The sequence below is a fragment of the Aphelocoma coerulescens genome, chromosome 18, assembly GCF_041296385.1.
Source record: "Aphelocoma coerulescens isolate FSJ_1873_10779 chromosome 18, UR_Acoe_1.0, whole genome shotgun sequence".
NCBI classification, from domain to species: domain Eukaryota; kingdom Metazoa; phylum Chordata; class Aves; order Passeriformes; family Corvidae; genus Aphelocoma; species Aphelocoma coerulescens.
This window is the reverse complement of record NC_091031.1, coordinates 8,920,590-8,941,244: the sequence shown is the minus strand read 5'-3', so window position 1 is coordinate 8,941,244 and position 20,655 is coordinate 8,920,590. Positions and strand designations below refer to the sequence as shown.

The 20,655-nt window shown below is 53.7% G+C and overlaps 1 protein-coding gene across 3 annotated transcripts in view; it reads left to right on the top strand.

The window, feature by feature from the left end:
• SEPTIN9 (septin 9) overlaps positions 1-20,655 on the top strand; it is a 131,012-nt gene that overhangs the window by 50,936 nt on the left and 59,421 nt on the right. The window contains exon 1 of one of the 3 annotated variants that reach the window (XM_069032973.1): positions 11,191-11,313. The exons of the other annotated variants lie outside the window; for them this stretch is intronic. Within the exon in view, the coding sequence (XP_068889074.1) occupies positions 11,259-11,313 (55 nt within the window). The 5' untranslated portion in view covers positions 11,191-11,258. Of the gene's footprint in view, positions 1-11,190; positions 11,314-20,655 lie in introns of those variants that run through there. 3 annotated transcript variants of the gene reach the window in all.

Genomic DNA, 20,655 nt, shown 5'->3' with positions numbered 1-20,655 from the left:
CTCATCGGCCTCAAGTTTTTTCAAGCGAGTCTGTAGCTTTGCTAAATACTGCTTTTATTGTGCTGCCAGAGGCTCTCCCAGAGGCCAGTAAAGGAGGTGGCCTGTTTGGCCACAGTGATATCTGGGCCGGAGATTGAATTCCCGCATGTCTTAAATCTGTCTCCAGACTGGCAAGCGACCAAGTGGGCATCTCTTTCTCCAGCTAATTGGCTGTTTATGTGCAAATTGGCCTCTGGCTGCTTCCACGAGGCCTGGCTCACCAGAGCTGCACGAGAGCATCTCTCTTACAGCCCTCACTGAGTGCCTGGGCTGTGCAGGGGATGGTGACGACGGGGACAGCCCAGCCCTGCTCCTGCCTCCTGGGTCACCATCGCTGGCTCTGAGCGAGCGCCCGGAGCTGCTCTGGGCTGTTAGCACTTCTCTGCAGTGCAGGGATTGCTGTCCAGCCTCCAGCTGGCAGGAGATGCTTTCCCAAGCTACAGGCAAGCGCTGTGGAGAAGTTTTGTCTGGAAAGCACCTCCCGAAGTCGAGCAGAGCAGAGGAGAGGTCCTTGGTTGGGGTGTGCACACCTGTGGCTGGAGCTGGTGGGACACGGTGTCCCTGCAGTGGTCAAGGTCTTTCTTGCAGGAGGGTGTTGCTGATATGCCAAGGCACATGTTTCTGCAGGAGAGAGCTCCCCAGGGCCCCCAGCACTGGAAGGAGGCAGCAGAGCAGTTTTATTTGACTCTCAGGAATGGCATCTGGTTGTTGAACCAACCAAACTGGGGGTTCTGTGGTGCAGGGTGGTTTTTTTTAATGGAGGTGTGGGGAGAAGGAAGGTATTCAAGGACAGAGCCCAGGTCTGGCAGTTTATTCCTTTGTGTCAACTAAACCTGGCTGTGTTGGTCTGTCTGTGATTACTGTCTGTGAATAACAACATCCCCTGAGTTTATAGACACTGCCAGTCCCTGCTGAACAAGAGAGGCTGATGCTTAATGCATCCAGCTCTTTCCTCCTGTCATTCCTTTATAAGGAAAAACATTTCAGATTTAGTTTCCACCTTATTTTAACTTCTCGTAAAAGAGGGCAGTTTAATTCTTTTGGTGGAACATCAAGTCCAATACTCCCTGGCCTGGTGTGGTTATTATGGGCACTTGGTAAAATGAATAAAAACAGTCAGCACGGTAATTGAAGAGCAGGCGTGGGTGATGGGGTGGCAAGCGGTGCCTGCAGTGTGGAGATGGCAGAAGAGATAACACATGACCTCCTTGTGGCATGACTTGGTGTGATGGCACTGACCACAGCTCCTTGGAAAGGGGAATTTGCCCTGTTCCCCTTTCCCTGCTGGGCTTGGCCACAGCGGTTTATGGGCACCAAAAAGATCAGCAGAGAGAGAGCCCAGCCCTGGCTGTCACTGCAAAGGGGCAGGGCCAGCTCTGCTCCTTCAGGGCGTTTGAACCCTGCTGTGCTCATGGAGAAACACGGGTGCCAGAGCTAATTGCCCAGCAGCCTGCAGCAGGATGCTCTGTGCCACTGCCCCAGGAAGGGCCGTGTCCCACGGCTGCTGGCAGCGCAGGTGCTGAGCTTTGCCCTGTTCCAGACCCCCAAACTCAGCCCATCCCCACGGTTTTACTGCTTGTTGGGGGATTGCCAGTGGGGAGTTTCTCTCCCCTTGCCTTGCTTGCTGGAAATCTCCCCTTCTCCCTCCTGGCTTGGTGCCCTCTCTCCATGGCTGGTGCTCTGCCTCCAGTGTGCTCACGGGCCTCTTTCCCATTTAGGGAAAAGCTGGATGGCTCCTGCTTTTGGCCTGCTTGCAGCACGTCTACAAGTTGATTTTTTTCTATTTTTTCAACCCTCTTTTGTCTCTGGAGGCTGAAACCCCCAGCATCACCCAGCCATGTGTGCCAGCTGTGGCTCTTGGAAAGCTGCACTGGGGCAGGTTGGAGGGGAACGTCCAAGTGTTGTCCTGCTCAGGGTGAGCCTGGGGGTGGTGGTGACAGCATCAGTTCTGTCCTGCAGCAATGATTTAATCTCAGCAGGAACAGGTGCCCTGCAGCAGGGAACCCTCAGGCACAGACTGTGCACAGGCAGGGGCTGGGGCAGGCAGCAGGGCTGAGCAGGGCAAAGGGAGAGGAAGCTGAGGGAAATTCCCCTAAAAATGTTGACTCATTGTTTTTATTTTTTAACTCCAGATTTTTAAATCAGCTGTGAAACTTCTGCATCTGTAGAAGATGCTGAGCTGGCAGTGCTGGGTATCTGCAGGATGGATTGGGGAACAAAAGCAGGTGTGCAGGGGGAGACCTGGTTAAAGGGGGCTCTGCCATCCCCCTTGCCATGCTTTTCCAGCAGGAGAGACAACCAGAGTCTGAGCTGCCTCCTGTATTTGGGGTAGATCCCTTGAACCCACAGCTGGGGGTTGTTGCTTTAGTGGTGCCCAGCATAGCTCAGCTCCATCAGCCACTGGATCCTGCTGGATTATACTGGGATCTGCTTAGTGGGGGAGTTACCTTGGATGTGTCTTTTGTGCGAGTCTGAGAGGGCTGTAATAGACTTTTTGGGAGGATGGTTTGATGAGATGTAAAAGCCAAGGCAGACCCTGCCCTTGCTGAGGGCAGCTGGTGCCCCAGGCTGGTCCCCCTCTTTCCCATTTGACTCCTGGAGCCCAGCAGTTTAACAGCACCGATCCTGCCTGATTTCATGTGTTGGACCTGCCGAGCTCTCCCCAGCAGCAGATGAGCTGAGGGTGTTTCCGCCAGCCATGAGCATGGCAGGGCATCCAAATTCCTGTCTGCATGGAGAGAGGAGCACGCAGCCCATGGACCTTGGCAGCAGTTCCACTTGTGCACCTTTCCCATCCCTGTGTGGTGGAGCTGGAGCAAAAGGAAGCTGCCAGTGGTGCTCGGTGCTTTGGGGATGCTGCTGATCACACCTCAGCATCCCCACAGGTGCTTTCGCTGCCATCTGCCAAAACCTTTAAAAGGAAAGGAAAATTGTGTTCATTTTTCCTCTCCTTCCTTTCCCCCTGCCCTTGTGTCCTCCTCCTGCTGTGCAGTGAGCTCCCACACCGTGTCCATGCTGCCCAGAGGAAGCTGAGTGGGTGTGGGGCTGCGGCTCCATCTGGGAATTGTTCTTATCAAACTGGTTTATGTCAAAAGGGAATAATAATAATAATAATAATAATAATAATAATAATAATAATAATAATAATAATAATAAAACCTTTGCTGGTAAGCAGGGAGATCAGGAGGTACAGCTGCTCCTGAGGCCTGACCTGCAGCTTGTGGTGCTTCCTGAGCCTTTACAGGGAGTTTTAGGGTCTTTGTGCTGCAGCAGATTTTGCTGCGTGCCTGAAATATCTCGGAGGAGCAGGGAGAAACAACCGGGGGCTGGCGCAGGGAGCACGAGCTGCTGGAAATGGCTCTCTGAGAAGCAGGGGAGAAGCATAAGAAAAGCAAGTTTCCTGCCATGGAGCTGGTATATTTATGACTGGAAAGTTTTGGGTTGAAAAGGTCGAGAGCAGGCAGCTGAGGGAGCAGCAGAGGCAGGGGCTGCAAGAAGCGATTTCCCAGCTCTGCAGTGGGCTTGGGAGGGTCCCATGGAAGGCTGGTGGCCACGTGTGATGGGAGAAGGATGGGGAGCACTGGAGGGGTGAAGGACAGTGCCCAGGGCAGCTGGGATGTGTGGGGGAGGCAGGATGGTGTGGGATTTGTACCCATGGGGGCTGGGCTGTGCTGGCCTCCTCCCCTTGCTGTGTGGGGATGGAGTTTCCAGCCCTGCCTTGGACACCACGTGAACATGAGACATGCACATCTGGAAGTGGAGTGCATGTAGCACTGCCAGTTTATTTATTCCTGCAAATTCTCCCTAACTGGGGGCTGCTGGGAAGTTGACAGTGCTGGAAATGGCCTCTTTCCAAGGGGTTCAGTGTTCTGACTGACCCTCACCTTCTCTTCCTCCCCCTGCAACCACCATAAGGGTGCAAGGAGTGAAAAGGTGCTCCCTACCTCAAGGCCCAGGCACTGCAATTCCTTCTGGAGTCAGCCAGGCAGGAAGGTTTTCCAAAGGAAACGTGCAGGGCCCTGTGTGTGTGTTAAACTCATTAAGGATGAGCAAGGTTTCTGAAGCCTCTTGTTCCTATTTAAAACATCTGTGCTGTCACAAGACACCGAGTTCTCTGCCTGTTTGGCCTTAATGTTAAAAAGCGGTAATTAATAATTAATTTTTCAAAAATAATTAAAGCAATTAAGTCAGTTTTCTGCTTGGATCCCAAACTGCACCTCCCGGGTTCTTAGAAAAGTCTGACGTGAAACTGAGAAGAGCAAGGGCTTGAGTCTGAGTTTGTTTTAACTGCCTGAGGTTCAGGCGGATGCAGTTCCTGATCCTCTTTCCATTTCCTTCCTCTGCAAGTGTCCCCTGCTGTTTAACCAACACCAGGGAGTTGTGCTTCCCTTCCCTCCCCTTTCCCCTCCCCAGGCACGTGGGCTGCCAGCCCGCTCCACCAGTGGCATGGGGACACCGCAGCCCTCCCAGGAGCCCAGGGTGGCTGGGATGATGTGCCTGGCCCAGGCTCGGGGCAGCATTTCCCTTCCCAGGCTCTAAGCAGCCACAGTAGCCAGAATCACTGTGTTGTCGTGAAATGCTTCAAGCTGGGTCACGGCACTGGTGTGAGGTGATGGGACTGCAGTGAGATCAACCTGTGCAGGCAGATCTGCAGGTCAACGGGCTCAGAGTCCATGGGAGAGAGTTGGAGGAGGCAGAGTGTGCCCCCCCAGCCCAGCCATGTGCCCCTGGAGCCCAGCACAGAGGGTGCTGACCCACAGCATCCTTCCTGCAGGCAAGCTGTGCTCTCAGGTCCCTGGCTTGGCTCCCACCTTAGCACTGGGGTAGCACAGGGTGACCCCATCAATCCCCAGGGAGGTGGTGGGGACCATCAAGGATGAGCACAGTGGGACCAGGACAGACTTGGCTCTATTTCCAGGTTAGCAGGGTGAGAGGGTGGGTGTTGGTCCTCCTCTTGCCCTGCTCAGTGTCACCACACGTGATGCATCCCTTGTCCTGTCCAAGAACAGGCTGGTACCTCCTCTGTGTGCTGGTTTCATGGGGTTAAAACCGACATGGAGGCAAGCCTTGATCTTCATAGCTGTGTCCCTACTGGGGGTGGGAAGAAGGGACTGTGGTTGTCTGTGCTTCTTCCTCCACCCTCACAGCTCCCTGGGGCATCTCAGCTCCAGGCTGAGAACACCAAGTTTGCTGCGTGCCCTGTTTGTGCAGTGAATATCTGAGAAGCTGGAGGTTCAGGGACCTTCTCCTTCCTCGTGTCATATTTAGTTTCCTACAAGCAGAACCCTCTTTGGCCCTTTGCTCCCTTGATTTCGCATCAGTCTCTTTATACCTCCCATCACTAGCTGGTAAAATCTTCTCAGTTCCGCTCTTATCGATCCTTTTACACCATAACCATATTTGGGGTTGGATTGGGGTTTTTTCGTTCCCTTGGCAACGGTGATCTTTGCCCACAGCAGCTCTTCCCTGCGGTGCATCTGCGGGTGATGCTTCTGGCAGCCCCATCCCCTCTCCACCTTCCTGTGGGGTGTGAGAGGTGCTGAGTAGCCAGGATGGCTCACGATAGAGCACTGGTGATTTCTGCTTTGCTGCTAAAAGTCTCTCATTTAATACATTTTAAGAGACATTCGCTTTAACTCTGTGACTTTACCTCCGTTGGTGGCTTGTGGTCATGCTGGGACCTACTGGGGCAGTGAGGTCCTTTGTGCTGAGGCTCTTTTCATGAGCAAAGACTTCATTAAAAGCCCTTTAAGTGCTGCCCGTCTGTCATTCTTCCAGATTTTGTCCTTTTTCTGTTATCCAGTCTTCAAAGATACTTGACCATTTCTGTGCAGGTCCACGGGTACGTGGCACTAAGGGATGAGGTCTGGCAGCCTTTTCTTTAGAAATAAAAATTAAAAAAAAAAAAAAAAAAAATCAGTTTATTGTCCAGAAATCTCAAATTAGCAAACCTATTTTGAATTATTTTAGCTTTTCCCATGCTCTTGGTTTCCTTGTGGAGGAAAGGAAGTGTGACTAGCACTGAAGTGCGTCCGTCCTCCCTGTGTTTCCTACCCTTTGGAAGCAGGAAGATCCTGGAATCTTGGGAAAGAGCCTCTTTTCGTGACAATTCCTGCGTAATCAGGGCTGGATTCGTGCCGTCATCTCCATGAAACCATGGGCGGAGGTGATGGGAACCGTGTCTGATTTTCCTTCCGGAGTCCCCTCGTCCCCAGGCAGTGACAGCAGCACTTCCCAAGGAGCTGGGGGCTCCCAGCACTGCTCCCTGCCACAGCCAGCTCTGCTCTCGTGAATTGCCAGCTCCCTGATTCTGAGTGACAGCTCTCCTGTCCCTCAGTTTCCCTACCTGTCATATGGAGATGACTGCAGCTCTTCCAGGTGGGTTTGGAAGCAGAGATGGTTTTTGGGGCAGAAGCAGTGCAGGAACTCAGCAGCTGCAGGGAGCAGAGGAGTGGAGAGGAAGGTAATGGCAACAGCCTTTATACTGGGCTTGGAGAGAAGAGCTGTGACTCACCATTCCCTCACCTTTAAAATCTGCCTCGTCTGGGTTATGATAAATCTGTCTCTCCCTGGGACGCTGTGTTGGTGCTGCCAAGGGGATGGTGCAGCAGAGCTGCCTGAAGTGATGCCCTGAGCACGCTGGGGTTGGCATCTCACGGTGCAGGGGCCTCCACCCATGCACTGCACCTTCCCGTAAAGGCTGGCAAGGAGGTTTCACCTGTGATCACCAGCAAGAGAAGGTATTTGGCTCTCAGTAGGAACGTTAAGTGGTTAATAATAATGACATTTAGCTCCTCCTCCATGTAATTTTGGTGGGTAAGTCTCGAGGCATTTTATAGAAGAGGCCAGAATCAATGAAGAGTTTTGTTTTCTAATTAAAATGCGAGGAGGAAGGGGAAGATCCTCTGAATGAATTACCCACTTTTGTGCAGGAGATAATTTAAGGCTCAGGTAACCAAAATGACTCATGGCCCCGTCTAACCCAGCCTGATGCTCATGACTGCAGCAGATTGCAAGACCGATAAGAGCTGTCGGGTTCAGAAAAACCTTGACTTGTGGGAGGAAGAAAATCTGCCTGAAAAACTGCATTCTTAGCAGCGTGCAAGGAAACTGCACGGTGCTGTTTGAGATGGGTTTGGATAGGAAAGTCCCTTTTCTGCTTTAGCCTGTTAAGGGATCTTTCAAAGCTGGTATGTGCCATCTCCTTGTTTGGGTTTGGTTTGGTTTTTTTCTGTCTCTTATGATTTTTCTTCTCCTCAAAGTGACTTTCTAAGTCTGGTTGCTTTGTGATCCCCCATACCCATGCCAGGCCAGAGGCTGTGCCCAGCACTGGCTGCTTCTGGAGGAGTTGGAGCTGAGATTTGGAGAAGCTCTCAAGGCACATCCCTGCTGCAGGGCAGGAGAGGCCAGGGATGAAGCAACCAGAGAAAAAGGGTTAAAGTTTCTTGCATCTGCCAGCTCTCGTGGCACCAATCCAATTTTAGCTTCATACGTATAGCTGAGTGATCAGCAGATTTTACAGACTGCCTTTCTGGGGGCAGGAAATCACTTCTAGGCCAATAAAACAACTTTGCAGGAAGTTCCTTGCTCATCTGAAGAGCAGAGTAATGGTGAAGGAGAACGGGCTGGACAGTCCGTGGTGGCCTGGCGTAGTAAGGAAACGAGAAATATTCCTACTGTAATGTAACACAGCAAGGAAAATATTTACCTAAAATTCTCCTGCAGCCAGAGCTTTGGAGAACAGGGATTCTATCTTGGACAGCAGCTGCTGTGTAGAGTATCCCAAAGGTCTTATCAAACCAGGAGCTTGAGTTGAGGCCACTGGTACAGTAAAAACAGCGAGTGAGACCCTTGGTTGTGTGAGCAAGGGGAGCAGCAAGTGACAGAAGAGATGTGATCTGCCCTCTTTCTTTTGAAAAGTGAGTTCCATCTCTTTTAAGATAAAAATTAAAATGTATTACAATACCTGTGACATGTCGGGAGGCAGGAGCAGGAAAGCCAGATAAGTGACTGAAGAAAATACCTGCCACAAGGACAGAAGGAGCAGAACCTGATTACTTTATCAAAGGGAGTGTAGGTGATGTGATCAGTGTGGGAGATCTGTCACCAGGAGAAGTCTCATGGTCTTCAATCTCCTCGATCCACCTGGAAAGGGCACAGCAGGGACTGTGCCAAAACTGCATTTGGCTGAGCAGTGCAACACACACTGGTGCTGTGCTGACAGGGAACCCCAAAAGCCAATTCCAGGGGACAAGGCAGGTTCTCCATCCCACTGGGATGGGGGCTCAGCTTCCCAGGGTTGCCTGCTTTTCTAGAAGAAGGATTTAGCTAAATGTAAACTTTTGGGTTGAGGATGCAGGTAGAAAAACAGATGAAATGGGGTTTGGTTATGTGCAGCTTGGGCAAGGGGGTGATTTTTCTGGTCTGATGTTCTTGTAAAGCTGTGCCTCTGACATGGCTCAAAGAGATAAACGGGCAAGAAAGTCTCCAAGAGAGAGAAGGATGGGCTTATCTCCCTGGTGGAAACTTGCTCCTCTTCTACTAGCAGGCACTTGGGGTATGTGCTGTGGGGTGAGCTGTTTACATACCTTGCTGCTTTAAATATTTACTGTTAGAGCTCTGGATATTCTTGTTATTCTTTAGTTGCTGTAATTTTCCATCTTTCTCTCCCCCTCCCAGTGCCTTAGGTGCACATGGGTGCAATATGACCCAGCTGGTTTTAATGAAAAGGAACTCCTGCTTATAGCCCGGATATTTTATTTCACACTTCTTGGGGCTCTCCTCTCGGCTGCTTGATTTGCTAAGCTTTTATTAGATCCAGGATGATAACATTGCCTTTGCTTGGGAAATGCAGTGACCCAGGGAGCTGGGACTGACCCAAACTGCCTCAACCTCTTCTGCTGAAATGCTCTGAGCTTCATCACCAGCTCCGTGAGACCAGCAGACGTCATTGTGATGCTCCCCACCACAGTCTATCAAGCAATGTTTTGGGTTTTTTTCTAGCATTTTACTTCTTCTTGCTTCCTGTTGACCTCAAAAGCAGGGTCCCCATCACAGCATCACACCAATCCCTGTGTGACCTAGTTCAGAGAGTGCCACCAAACTCCAAGCAGGGCCTCTCACACTGAATCTTATGGGATTTGTAAGGTGGGAGACTCTGAACATCAAAAAATGCCCTTGGTCCCTCCTCAGATTGCCCATATTGCTCTTTTTAACTCTTCTTTACAATAATGATTTTTAGTTTGTCTTGCTTAGCTCACTTTTTTCCCTGCTTTAAACCCATTCTACAACTCTGTGATGAGGTTGTAGTCAGGATGTTTAACAGACTTTGTAAAAGGCTGACCCAGGTTCTGTTCTTCCAGTGAGCAAGTCGTCCATAGTTTTTAACAAAGTGTTTTTTTTTCCTCTCAGTAACAAAGTTAATTATTGACAGTTACATTTTTACCTGCTGGAAATAGATTGCGGATTGTGACCTGCACATGAGCACTGGGGAAGAGAAAAATAAAGACACTTTCTTTCAAAAATCAATGCCAGCGAGGCGGGTCAGCCCTCTGCAATGCTGTGCCGTGTGGCAGCTGCCACCACTGCCCACGGTGGGGACAGCAGGGACCTGGCACCCAGATGCTGAGCTCAGTGTCACGGGAGCCACAGGTCCATGGTCATCCCTGTTCTCCTCCAAGCCACCAGGAACAGCTGATGGTGTTCAGACAGGATGACACCAAGGAGCTTTACTGGCAGTGTATCATGTGGGGAGGCATTTCTGGCTCCAGGTGTGATGCAGAGAGATGCAGAGCTGTTCCTCCCTGCGCTGCTCTGGTACGGTGGTTTCTGACACCACGAGGAGAGCAAGAAATGAAAGAGCTGAGCGCTGCTGTCTGCCAGAGGGAAGGAAATCCACTGTACCTACCTTAAAACACCACACTTCCGTTGTAAAGGTGTGTTCTCGAGATTATTTAAACAGTTCTCATGTTTTCAAGTAACGCCTTTCCTTGGACAGTGTGGAAAACCTGGAGCTTGCTGAGTCTGGGAAATTGATGCTGTTGGTTTCATTTTCTGGTTCATGTGCACTCTGGGGGAGTCTGTGGTGTCTGCAGACTTTGAACATGTGAAATTAAAAGGGTGACATCAGTGGTGAAACTCATACTTTCTGCAGTAACAGGCAGTAACTGTATTGCTCTTTTGCATAATTTTTCTTTATGGTTCACCCAAAGTGGGCTAAAAGCCCAACCCATTCATTTTTCCTTTCCTGTTGATGCGCCTGGACACATTTCAGTGGGTATCATCACTTTAAAATGATGCTATTAAAACACAGGGCGGGGAGGATGAAAAGAGGGTCAAGAGGGCAGGATCTGAATCAACACCGGAAGGGAGAAACATCAGATAGCGAGATGCTCAACCTGAGAGTGTATGAGAGGCGGGGAGGAGGCAGCAGTGTCGCGGAAGGGGCTGGTGTCGGTGCCCGGGGCTGGTGTCGGTGCCCGGGGCTGGCGTTTGCCTCGCTGGCTCGGGCTGGAGTGGAGGGAGCTGCGGCAGCACTGAGTGCTCAGCGCTGGGCTCAACATCGGGGCAAGTTTTGCAGCCCCTTCTGCTGCTGCAGTGATGGTTTTCCAGAGCAGGCTGCTCGGATTTGGCAGTGGTGGGTTAGCACAGTTGGTTCTAGCGCTGGTTTGGTTTTGAGGAATTATAAAACGGAGCGTGGCCAAGTTGTCCCTTTCCAAACAAGGGTAAACCGAGCAGCGAAAGGTTCATCAATGCTGGAGAACATCGGGGGAGTGACCCACCCGTGCGGGCCGGTCCCACCCCTCGCGGGGCAGCGCTGGGTCGTTACCCCAGGCTGTTACCCCCCGACCGGGGCTCCGCGCTGAGGGGCACAGCGGGGTCGGGGCGCTCAGCCCCGCGGCGCCGGGGGATGCGGGACGCGCTCGCTGCCGGCAGCGCCCGGGGGCCGTGAGGGTGCCCCTCGCACCCCTCGGGGCGGGGCGGGGGTCCCGGCCACCGCCCCGCAGAGGGGCCGGCGCGGCGGAGGGGGCGGCGTGACGGGCGTGGGGAGCAGCCAGTGCGCGGCGAGGGGCCGTGCCGGGCCGGGCTGCGCTGGGCCGGGCCGGGGGCATGGCTCGCTGCCCGGCGGGGCGGGGGGCGGCCGCAGCCGCTCGCCCTCCGCCATTCGCGCGGCCGCAGCGCGCACCGCGGAGCCGGGGGGCAGCGCCCCGCGCCCCGCCATGGCCGACCCGGCCGTCAGCGCCCACCTGGAGGGCATCATCTCCGACTTCGAAGGTGGGTGGCCCCGCCGATGGAGCGCGCCGGGGAGCGCGGGGGTTGGAAGGGGCACCCACGGCAGGAGCAGCCGCTTTTGGGGCTCAGCCGAGAGGAGCTGCAGCCGCGGCGGAGCGGGGCGAGCTCGGCTCGGCTTCCCCCCGGCTCGGCTGCCGCAGTCTCCCCACGCCGCTGGCGCCCCGGTGGTACCCGAGGGGGTCCTGGCCGAGGCGGGGGGTGGCAGCCCGCGGGTAGGGAGGGCTGGAAGGAGCGGGATGCCCCAAGGCGGCATTCCCAGGGCTGTCGGTGCCTTTTGTCCGGAACGGCTGCGCCCGGTGGTATCTGCCAAAGCAGGGTCTTACGGGATGTTTCTCCTTTCCTGCCCTTCCCGAGTTAATTTATGTGGTTTTTTCAGCTGAAAACACCCGCCTGACCAGACTGAAAGTCTGAAAAAAAAACAAGCGCGAGCCCTTCTGTTGATTCCCAGCTCTGGGGCGCAAACACAGCCCTGGAGTAGCTGGGATGTGGGTAACGATCCCAAGTTTCACGTATCTCCGTAGCGGGAGCTGCCTGCCCTAGAGAGCTCTGCAGTTGTCCCGTGGCAGAGCTCCAGCGGCCCGCAGCGTTGACTCGCTCGCTGATGGAGGCTCTCCATGCAGCCCCCTTGGCGTGCGGACCGGGGTGGCTTCTCCCCGGGTCCCTGCCTCTTCTTGCCTGCTACTCTGGCTTTTTCAGGCAAGAAAATACGCTAGATAGGAGTGTGCTGCTGCCAGATGGGTCTGGGAGTCAGAGACAGGCAGAAGAGGGCTGGGGGGGTTGTGCCTGAAGCAGGCGTTGAGAGATCGGCTCGAGGGAGCTCATCTTCCCGAGCAGAGTTTTGGAAGAGCAGCTCCATCCCTACGCGCTCGCACGTCCTGGCAGCGGCCCAAGCGGAGCTTTGTGCAGCGGTTTCTAGAAGGAAGGAAAAAAAAAAAAGGCAAAAAAAAAAAAAGAAAAAAACCACAAGAAACAGCGGAGATGTGGGGGCCGCGGTGAAAGCTTATCCAGGGGCTGCGTGTGCATGGCCATAGGCTCAGCCTCCACCTCCTCCTGGAGAACCCAGCCTGGCCTTGGGGAAGCAGCGCTCCGCTGTTTTTCCTGCTGGGAAGCCGAGGAAGCTCAGAGCACAGGGGGTTCCTCTTCCAGGTCAGGCAGGAAACGGGTGGCAAAGCTGGGGTCTCTGCAGTCCTTGTCGTAGGGTTTGGACACGGTCAGCTCCTCTATTTCCAGCCTGCGGGTTTGCTCCAGCTGCAGTTGGCCGTGGAGGGCATAGCGGGAGGCTGAGGGAAGTCACGTCCCTCAGGGAGATTGGAACTAACAAGTGTTGGGACACAGAGGGTGACCCGATGCCACCACCCCTTTGGTGCTTGGGGTTCAAGGGCGCCTTTGTGACTGTCCTTGAGGGACGCGTGAGCTTCCCCACCGCAGGGCTGCGAGCGCTGATGTAATTACAGCTTCCCTCTCGCTGCCCCAATTGCATTTAAATCTCCGAAGAATGAGTAATTCCCTACCCGGATACGATAAAGGCTCTGCTGTGGGCCCCGGGGCTGCCTGCATGGGCTGTGTGTGTTCCTCGGTGGCACCGAGCAGCTCCACAGTGCCTTTATTTTCAGTCTATGGAGCACTTTATAGTTCCTGCCTGTGCAGAGGGAGAGGCTGGGGAAAGCTCCCTGCATCTGAAGCCAAAAGGTCTGGCCTTGCCCTTGAGCAGGGATCTGGGCTACTGTTTCACAATTTAATTAGCTCTCAGGGTTGCGCAGCAGCTTCCCAAAAAGCAGGCAATTAATCTCTAGCCCGTAGGGCAGGAGATGCAGTGTTCCTGTCTGCTGGGTGGGTACCTCAACCCCACGCAGCCCCTGGCCAAGCAGGAAAGATCTGCCAAAAATACCATGGAGCAGAAACACCAGATCGTCCAGAGCCCTCTTTGTTCCGCCAGTCACACACTGCCTGCCCTCCCCAGTCACCCTGGCTGTTCCTGCCTGTTTTCCTCACAGCATCCCTGCCTGGTTTCTTGTCCCTGCTGTGTTGCAGCAGGCAGGGAGCTGCAGCCTCAGTGAGCCTGGGGCGGGTGTGAGGGCCCTTTGGGATAGGGAAACAGTGCCAGGTACTTGATTGAAGTTTAGTTTCCAGATCAAAGTAACATGTGAGAAGGAAGCACAGCACAGCAGAGTGTGTTCTTCCTTGTGCCTGATGCTGTGGTGGGGATGCTCACAGCGCCCGTCTTGCACCGACCAGCAGCTCCTGCGGGGAGGGCACTAGAAAAGTCCAGGGACTTCTGCCCCAAAGAAACTGTGGATGTTCCATCCCTGGGAGCATTCAAGGTCAGGTTGGATAGGACTATGAGCAGCCTTGTTCAGGGGATGGTGTTCCCTGCCCATGGCAGGGGGGTTGGAAATAGATGATTTGTAAGGTCTCTTCCAACCAAAACCATTCTATGATTCTAATCCCCCTTATTTGACTGACAAAAGCTTCCTCCTCTCTAGTGGGGCAGAGCATCATTAGGGCTGTGGTTTGCCAGGATTTACAGAGCATAATAGCTCTGCCCCTGGGTTTATAGATTCTGGCAGGTTTTCAGGAGCGTGGCTGGTACAGCTATGGTTGAAGCAGCGCTTCCCAAGCTCACCTTTGCCTCAGAGGGGGCTGTGGATCCCTCAGCTCCCCAGGGCTCAGGCACAGACCCCGAGCTGCAAGGAAGGGAAGCTGCAGTGCTAAATCAACCTGGTGAGATGCCTGTGCAGTGTGTTAACAACCCGTGTGCCCCACACCTCCCTGATCCAGCCCAGGCCGGGTGATGTGGGAGCGTTGGTGTCCGTGGTGCTCCGCTGCAGACGGGGTGGATGCTCCTGCTCACGGCTTTGGTTGGTTGTGATGCTGCACAAAGACAACCCCACAGCGTGGTACTCGTCTTCCTGCTAGAGGTATAAAGCACTGTGCACTCAGGATCTGCTGCCTAGTAGGAAGACAGGAGAGATCTGCTAAGGTCCCTCATCCTGGTGGGATGTCCCAGGGTAACTGAGGCACGTTTATGCTGGCAGTTGCTGGTGGTGAGTTGGCAGCAGTGATGCCAAACCCTCCTTGCCTTTGCCAGTGCTGTCAGTCAACACCAGATTCATTTCCTTGTGATGTTGAAACACAAATTGTCGCAGTGGGTGCAAACTGTGCCTGGTGGAAACGCTGAGCAGGGCCCTAAGTGTGTGGTGAGGGGTTCTGTGTGGTGTCTGGGGATACAGCCTGGCGGGGGCACAGGCTGGCAGCTTTGCTCTGGCAGAAACCGTGAGACAGCATTTGTTCACAGTTCTTAATCCCTGTTTTTCCCATTGCTCAGAGCCCAGCTCCCTTGGGCAGCGTGTGCTGGCTGGTGGGTGAGCCTTGGCAGTGCCGTGGAGCTGGGTGGGGAGCGTCCAGCCCTGCCAGGACATGCCACTGCTGATCAGAAGGCTTCTCTGGCTATTTTATTTATTTACTCTTCCTTACTATTGCACGCTTTTCAGACACTACTTCTCTCACCACCCAGCGCAGGGTATTTTTAGTATTTCAGCAGCAGACTTTGTCTCAACGAGACACAAACTCGTGCTAAGTTATGTCCCGGTTTTAAGTGCCACCAAAAAACCATCACCCAGCTCGTTTTCAGGAGGGCACTGCATTATAAATAGGCTTTTCTACGTGCGCGAAACTCACGGACTCCTCCTTAAAATTTCCTTGAGCGAATGCCCGGGATGTCTGTGGGACACGTGGCCGTGGTGCATCCCCGGGCTGTGCAGGGCCAGCGTTCCTGCTGCCCCGGGGAGCAGCTGCAGCCGCGTGCTGCGGATGCTGGGACTCAGCCCCAGGCTAATATTAGCAGGAACGCGCCAGCGGGACGATCCCAGCGCTCTGTGGGTGATGCGCCTTGAATTGAGCAGAGTGCAAAGCCCTGGAGATAGGAGGTGCCTCGTGTTTATGTGAGCGTCTCACTCAGGTCCAAGATCAGTCCCGTAAGCCCGGCCCAAGGGTTTGCAGGATGAGCGCTGGGCTGGGAGCTGAGCGTGTGACTAACGGTCCCTCGTGTGCCAGGGCTCAATGCCTGGAAAAGGAAACGCAAAAAAGATCTTTCCGATTTACAGCTTGGATCATCCCAACCCTAGGAGTGAAGCAAAGCTCCTCAATTGTTGGATTTCCTGGGCTGTCCCCAAAAAGTGGCACTGCAGCTGGTCTCTTCCAGAGCTCTTCATTACCAGCTTGGTGTGGGCAAAGCTAGAGCCACTCATTGATGTAGCTGGTGCTCCAAGAGAGCAAAGTCACCTCTGATACCCTCAAAGCTGGGTTTACAGCCACTTCAGAGAGTTTTCTCTCTTATTATACATCTACGTTTCTCAATCTGAGATAAAAGGATGGGCTGGAGGGGAATTTTCTGCCAAGTCCTCATGTGGTGGGAGAGGAAGGAGCCAGAGGAAGGTGCCTGTGGGAAGGGAAGTTTTGTGTCTTCCACAGCAGAAGTTGCATCTGCCCCTGCAGAACTGACCTTCGAGCCACAGAGTCAAAAAACTGCATCTGCCTGGTCACAGCAGCGGGTACCTGCTGTTGTGGGTTGGGGTCTTCCCTGTGTGTATCTTACTCTTTGGGAATAAAAAGGTTGTGAGGGAGTGGGAAAGGGAAGAACAGGACACTGATCTCCCTGTCCACGTGAACTGGGCTCTGGGGATGGCCTCTGGCCTCGGTTAGGTTGGAGAATCATCCAGAGGTTGTTGTTTACAGCCATGTGATGCAAGGAGCTGTGTGTCCTTGGGGCCGGGCACCCACTGCGGCACGGAGCAGCGTCCCTGGCTGTGTGACAGCAGGGAGGGCTCCCAGTGCTGGCACAGGTGAGCTCCTCTGTCCTCATGGGACCAGCCTTGGGCAAAGCGAGCACAGCACTGTGCTGGTCATAAAGAGACCTTTCAGAGGAGCCGGGGTGGGAAGGGACAGGGAGGGGATGAGGAGGAGCCAGGGCAGCTGCTCTGGTTTTGCAAGCATAGTGCTGCTGCCTGGAGGTGAGTCAGGGGCCGGAGCACGTACACCATGCTGGCTCTTCCCAGGCTCTGGGATCTTGGTAGCACCTTTCCCTTAGTAAGGGACTCACCTAAAATGCTTCTCTCTTTGCTCGTTGCCTCTTGGTGGATCAGGGCAGTGGAGTGAGTAGGTGGCACTTCTGGAACACGCTGGGTCAGCTCTGATAGCTCTGAGTGACCATGGCTCTGTCTCTTGGCCAATACCTGCCAGCAAACCTGGGGCTAAATTACTGCCAGGCATTAACCTGGCACCTCTGGGTGCCCCATGGCCTCACTGGGTGCTGGTTTAGTTTCTGGTTTGCTGCCCCTTCTTGCAGGGAGCTGCTCAGCCCTTTTTGCCAGGAGCCAGGACAGACAGCGGCCACAAAAGCCTGGACTGGGACATGTCATAAATCCAAAGACAATAATGGTGGCTTCAGAATCACTCCAAATATTTATGTTCCTGACTCTGATATTTAAGGCAGCATCCTTCTGCAGGACTGTCATGCAGGCTCTTTCCCAACCTCTCTGTCCCCTCCTGCTGCAGTGAGCTCTGGCACCTCTTTGGTCTTTAGAGATGCAACGTGGAGACAAGAAGCCAAGTGACCCTAAATCCTGGTTAAGCTTATTTGAAGCCTGTAAAATGAGTCAGTGGGTCTGAGTTCAGTTTCTGGTGGGGCTGTGCCTGGCTGCTGGGGGTCAGGGTCCCTCAGGGAGCTCTTTGTGGGCTGCCATGCCCTTCAGCACAGGGATTAGGGTTGTGTCCTGGCCACCTCTCCTTTTACACCTGCAGGGTACTGTTTGGTCCTCTGGCAGCACCAGCAGTTTGTACCCAGCTGCTGTGCAGGTGCCAGTGTGGGAGAGCCCTCCTTGGTGCAGGAGACCCCTCCTCACTCCCTTCCCTGCCACAAACTCTGCAGGTAAGGAGTAGCCCTTGGGCAAGAAGGGGTTTGTTGCTGCCTCCAACTTACTCTGAACAGCTCTCATCTCCTGATGGCTGTGACTCAGGCTTTTACCCTGATTGCTTTTGTGAGGCTGCTGGACGGAGCTCAGCCCTTGGGTCTCCTGGGGACACCTCCAGAGCGGTGGCCCAGGGGCAGTGTCCCTCCAAGCTGGCTCTTGGCTGGTTTTTGTGCCAAAAGGGGAGATGCCATGGGTGGTGCGTGACCCTGCGTCCTCCCAGTGCTGCTGGCACCCAGGCCAGGGCAGTTTGGAGTGGGGTGCCCACCTGTTGCCCAGGTGTAGGCACAGTCAGTGCCAGCCTCCTGTGGATTGCAGGGCAGGGGACACCGTGACATCAGTCTGTGCCACCATCCTCCTGGCAGTAGAGGTGGCAGTTTGGGACCCACGCATCACAAAACTGTGCAGCCCCCTGCTAGGGTGAGCTGGGTGCTCTGCAGCCTCTCCCAGCCCTGGGAGTCGTGGCAGGGGTCAGAGGTGAGGGCAGAGGCACTGGTCAGCTGCACTGGTTTGGGAGACAAGGAGCATGGTGAGGGCTGTGGTTGGGACCTCAGCTTTTCTTTCATCTTGGCTGCTGAAAGTAAAAATACAGGGAAATGTGAAAAGGATGGATTTTATTTTATTTTTCAAAGCACGTTTAGTTTGCCAGGGAGGAGGAGGGCTCTGCTCTCTGCCAGCCCTCAGGACGTTTGGACAGCAGCTCACACTGAGTGCTGGGTGTCCCCTCCAAGAGAGCCATCAGAGCTGGCTGCAGGGACAGCAGCAGTCAGCAAGCAGTGCAGGCAGGAGTGGGCAGCACTGCAGGGCTGAGTGGCTCCTGGGTCCCTCCTTTGCCCCCTTTTACCAATTTATCCCTCTTCTGTAGATTTTTAACCAGCGTGTTGCAACACCACCCATCAAAGCATCTTCTCAAATGGAGACTTCACTGATTTAATCACCCAGTCCCTGCCACCCAGGCTGGTCACCCACCCGAGTCACTCTCCATGTCCCTTCTGTGGGCACTGGGATCCATGACTCCTGGGGATGGCATCTGTGGCACCAGCATGGGGCAGGCTGGGCTCTGCAAGACCATCTGCATCATACTTTTGTCTCTGGGTAATCGTTTCAAGGCATTTTAGAAATATTAGTGAACCAAACCAAATCTACAGCCCCACGGGAGGCACAGAAAAGATTTATTTCTCTCCTTCCTCCTCCCCTTATGAAAGGAAACTGGAGCACAGACCGGAGACAGGAGCTGGAGTGAGCCCGTGGCTGAGCCAGTAATGCAATCTGCTGGGCTGGATACCCTGTGTTTTATGTAATTTTCTGTACAAGTATGAAATGAATATAAGGGATGTAAAATATACTGGTCTGGTCTGGAAGCATTTTGCTGCGAGTTAATGGTTATGTAAACCCAAGTGTAATAGAGAATCAAGCTCAAATCTTTTGAGAACTGCATTATAGGGACTGGAAAGCTGGGATTTTGTATTAATCTGAGTGTGGATTTTGGGTTTTTTTTCTATTCTTAGTCCTGACTTTGCTTTTGCATGATCATTTCTGGGAAATGAGAGGTTTGCTGCATCAGCCTCAGGCTGTTTTATACCTTGTTGTGAGTGAGAGAAATGCTGCTTGGAAAGCTTTGATTGATGTCAGAACCCTGAACTTACACTTATGCCCAAATTTCCACCAGAACTCACCTCTTGGTACCATTTACACCGTTCAGGAAGGCCCTGCATAGTGACAGCCCATTGCCAGCCTTGTCTTATACATGTGATTTGTGTCAGACCATGCAATCTACTGCAACTTCTTTTGGAGGCTGTCTGTGAAGTCAGAGAAAGGATTTATTTGTGCATAAACCATTCATAACTTACTCAGGATAGTGTGAGAGTCAGGCTACAACAGCAGAGTGTCACTGCATGTATATGTGTGTGTATATATATATATTTATTTATTTTTATATGTAGTGCAGCAAGGTTGGTTTATTGGTAAGGGAAAGGGGTGAAGCCTCCTGGCACAAGAACAGGGAGGGGATCCAGCAACCCTTACTTCTCTTCTTTCTTATGTTAGATCACCAGAAGCTTTGGGAAATGTGCTTTTAAAATTTCCTGCCTTGGTTTCTGTGGATGTGAGAGGGGATCTGAGTCTCTCGGGCTGTTTCGAAGCTGTGTGTGTACTCACAAAATCCTGCCAGCATGTGCAGCATCGCTTGCTGCCTGCACTGCCAGCGGTTTTCCACCTCAGACCCATGATTTTGATCCCATTGATGGGCTTTGTGGACTTGGGAGCACCTTGTTGAGAATGGGGTAGAGTTATCCTGCTCTGGCCCTGCAGCAGGGGTGCAGCCCCCTTCCCTTTCTGCTGTGGGACCTTTAGGGTTAATGCACGGTGGATACACCCCATAGGTATGTGCAGAACACCCAACTTGCCCCCATAACTGAGCCTCTAGTTCACTCCCATGCACCCATCTCTGGTATGGGTGGTGGCAGCTCTTCAGTGGCATCACCCCGGGTAGGTTTGGATCAGCCAGACCCAGCTGGCCCCATGGTAACGTGGGCACACCCTCTTTGCTCACAGCCTGGCCCAGAAAAGCTCCGCCAGCACCCTGCTGCCTGTGACAGGGCTCTGGGAAGCTTTAAGGGCTGTGAGCAGTGAATGCTGTGTTGGGTTTCCAAGGGTTCCTTGAAAGATGAGAGCTGCAGCCTCCCCCCTTTCCTGCCGGGGAACAGGAGGTGACCATCTGGTAGCAGTTTAGAGCGAGCCCTCGCTCTCAAACGGTGCCATTGTGTGGTGGGAAATAACGGGGCGCCGGCTGCCCCGGCCCCATAAGGCTCTTATGTGTCCAAAAACCCAAGGAAAGCTCTCTGTGCTTAAGCAAGCAAGCAAATGTAACCCCTGGGTTACGGGGACCACGTGAGGGGCACAGGATGTTTAATGGGAAGCAGTTGGGCGCTGCGGCCGCGACAGAGCTGGAGGCTCCGGCTGGGAAGCAGGTCCCCGAGGAGTCAGCATCCCTTGCTGTTTATTTTGGTCTCCTCCCGAGCTCTGTGCATAGATGTTTCCTTGTATAAAGCCTCCCCTGGCCTGTTAGTGGGATATTCTGTTTAAACAGGGAAGAGAGGAGGAGCAGATGTTGCAGATGTTCCCTGGCTGACCCCCGCGGGGTGCCCGGAGCCAGGCGGGGTGAGCCATGGTGGCAGCGTGCTGTGTGCTCCAGTGCTTCCAGCTGGGAGATGTGGAGTCCTTGTGCAGGAGCCAGATCCCTTCATGGCATCTGGGCACCCTTGGATTGCCTGGGCCTCCCGAGGAGGGCCTGTTCTTCTGCCAGAGCTGTGCATGTGGGAGTACCCAGTGCCACTCGCTTGTGGCGTCTCTGGAAGAC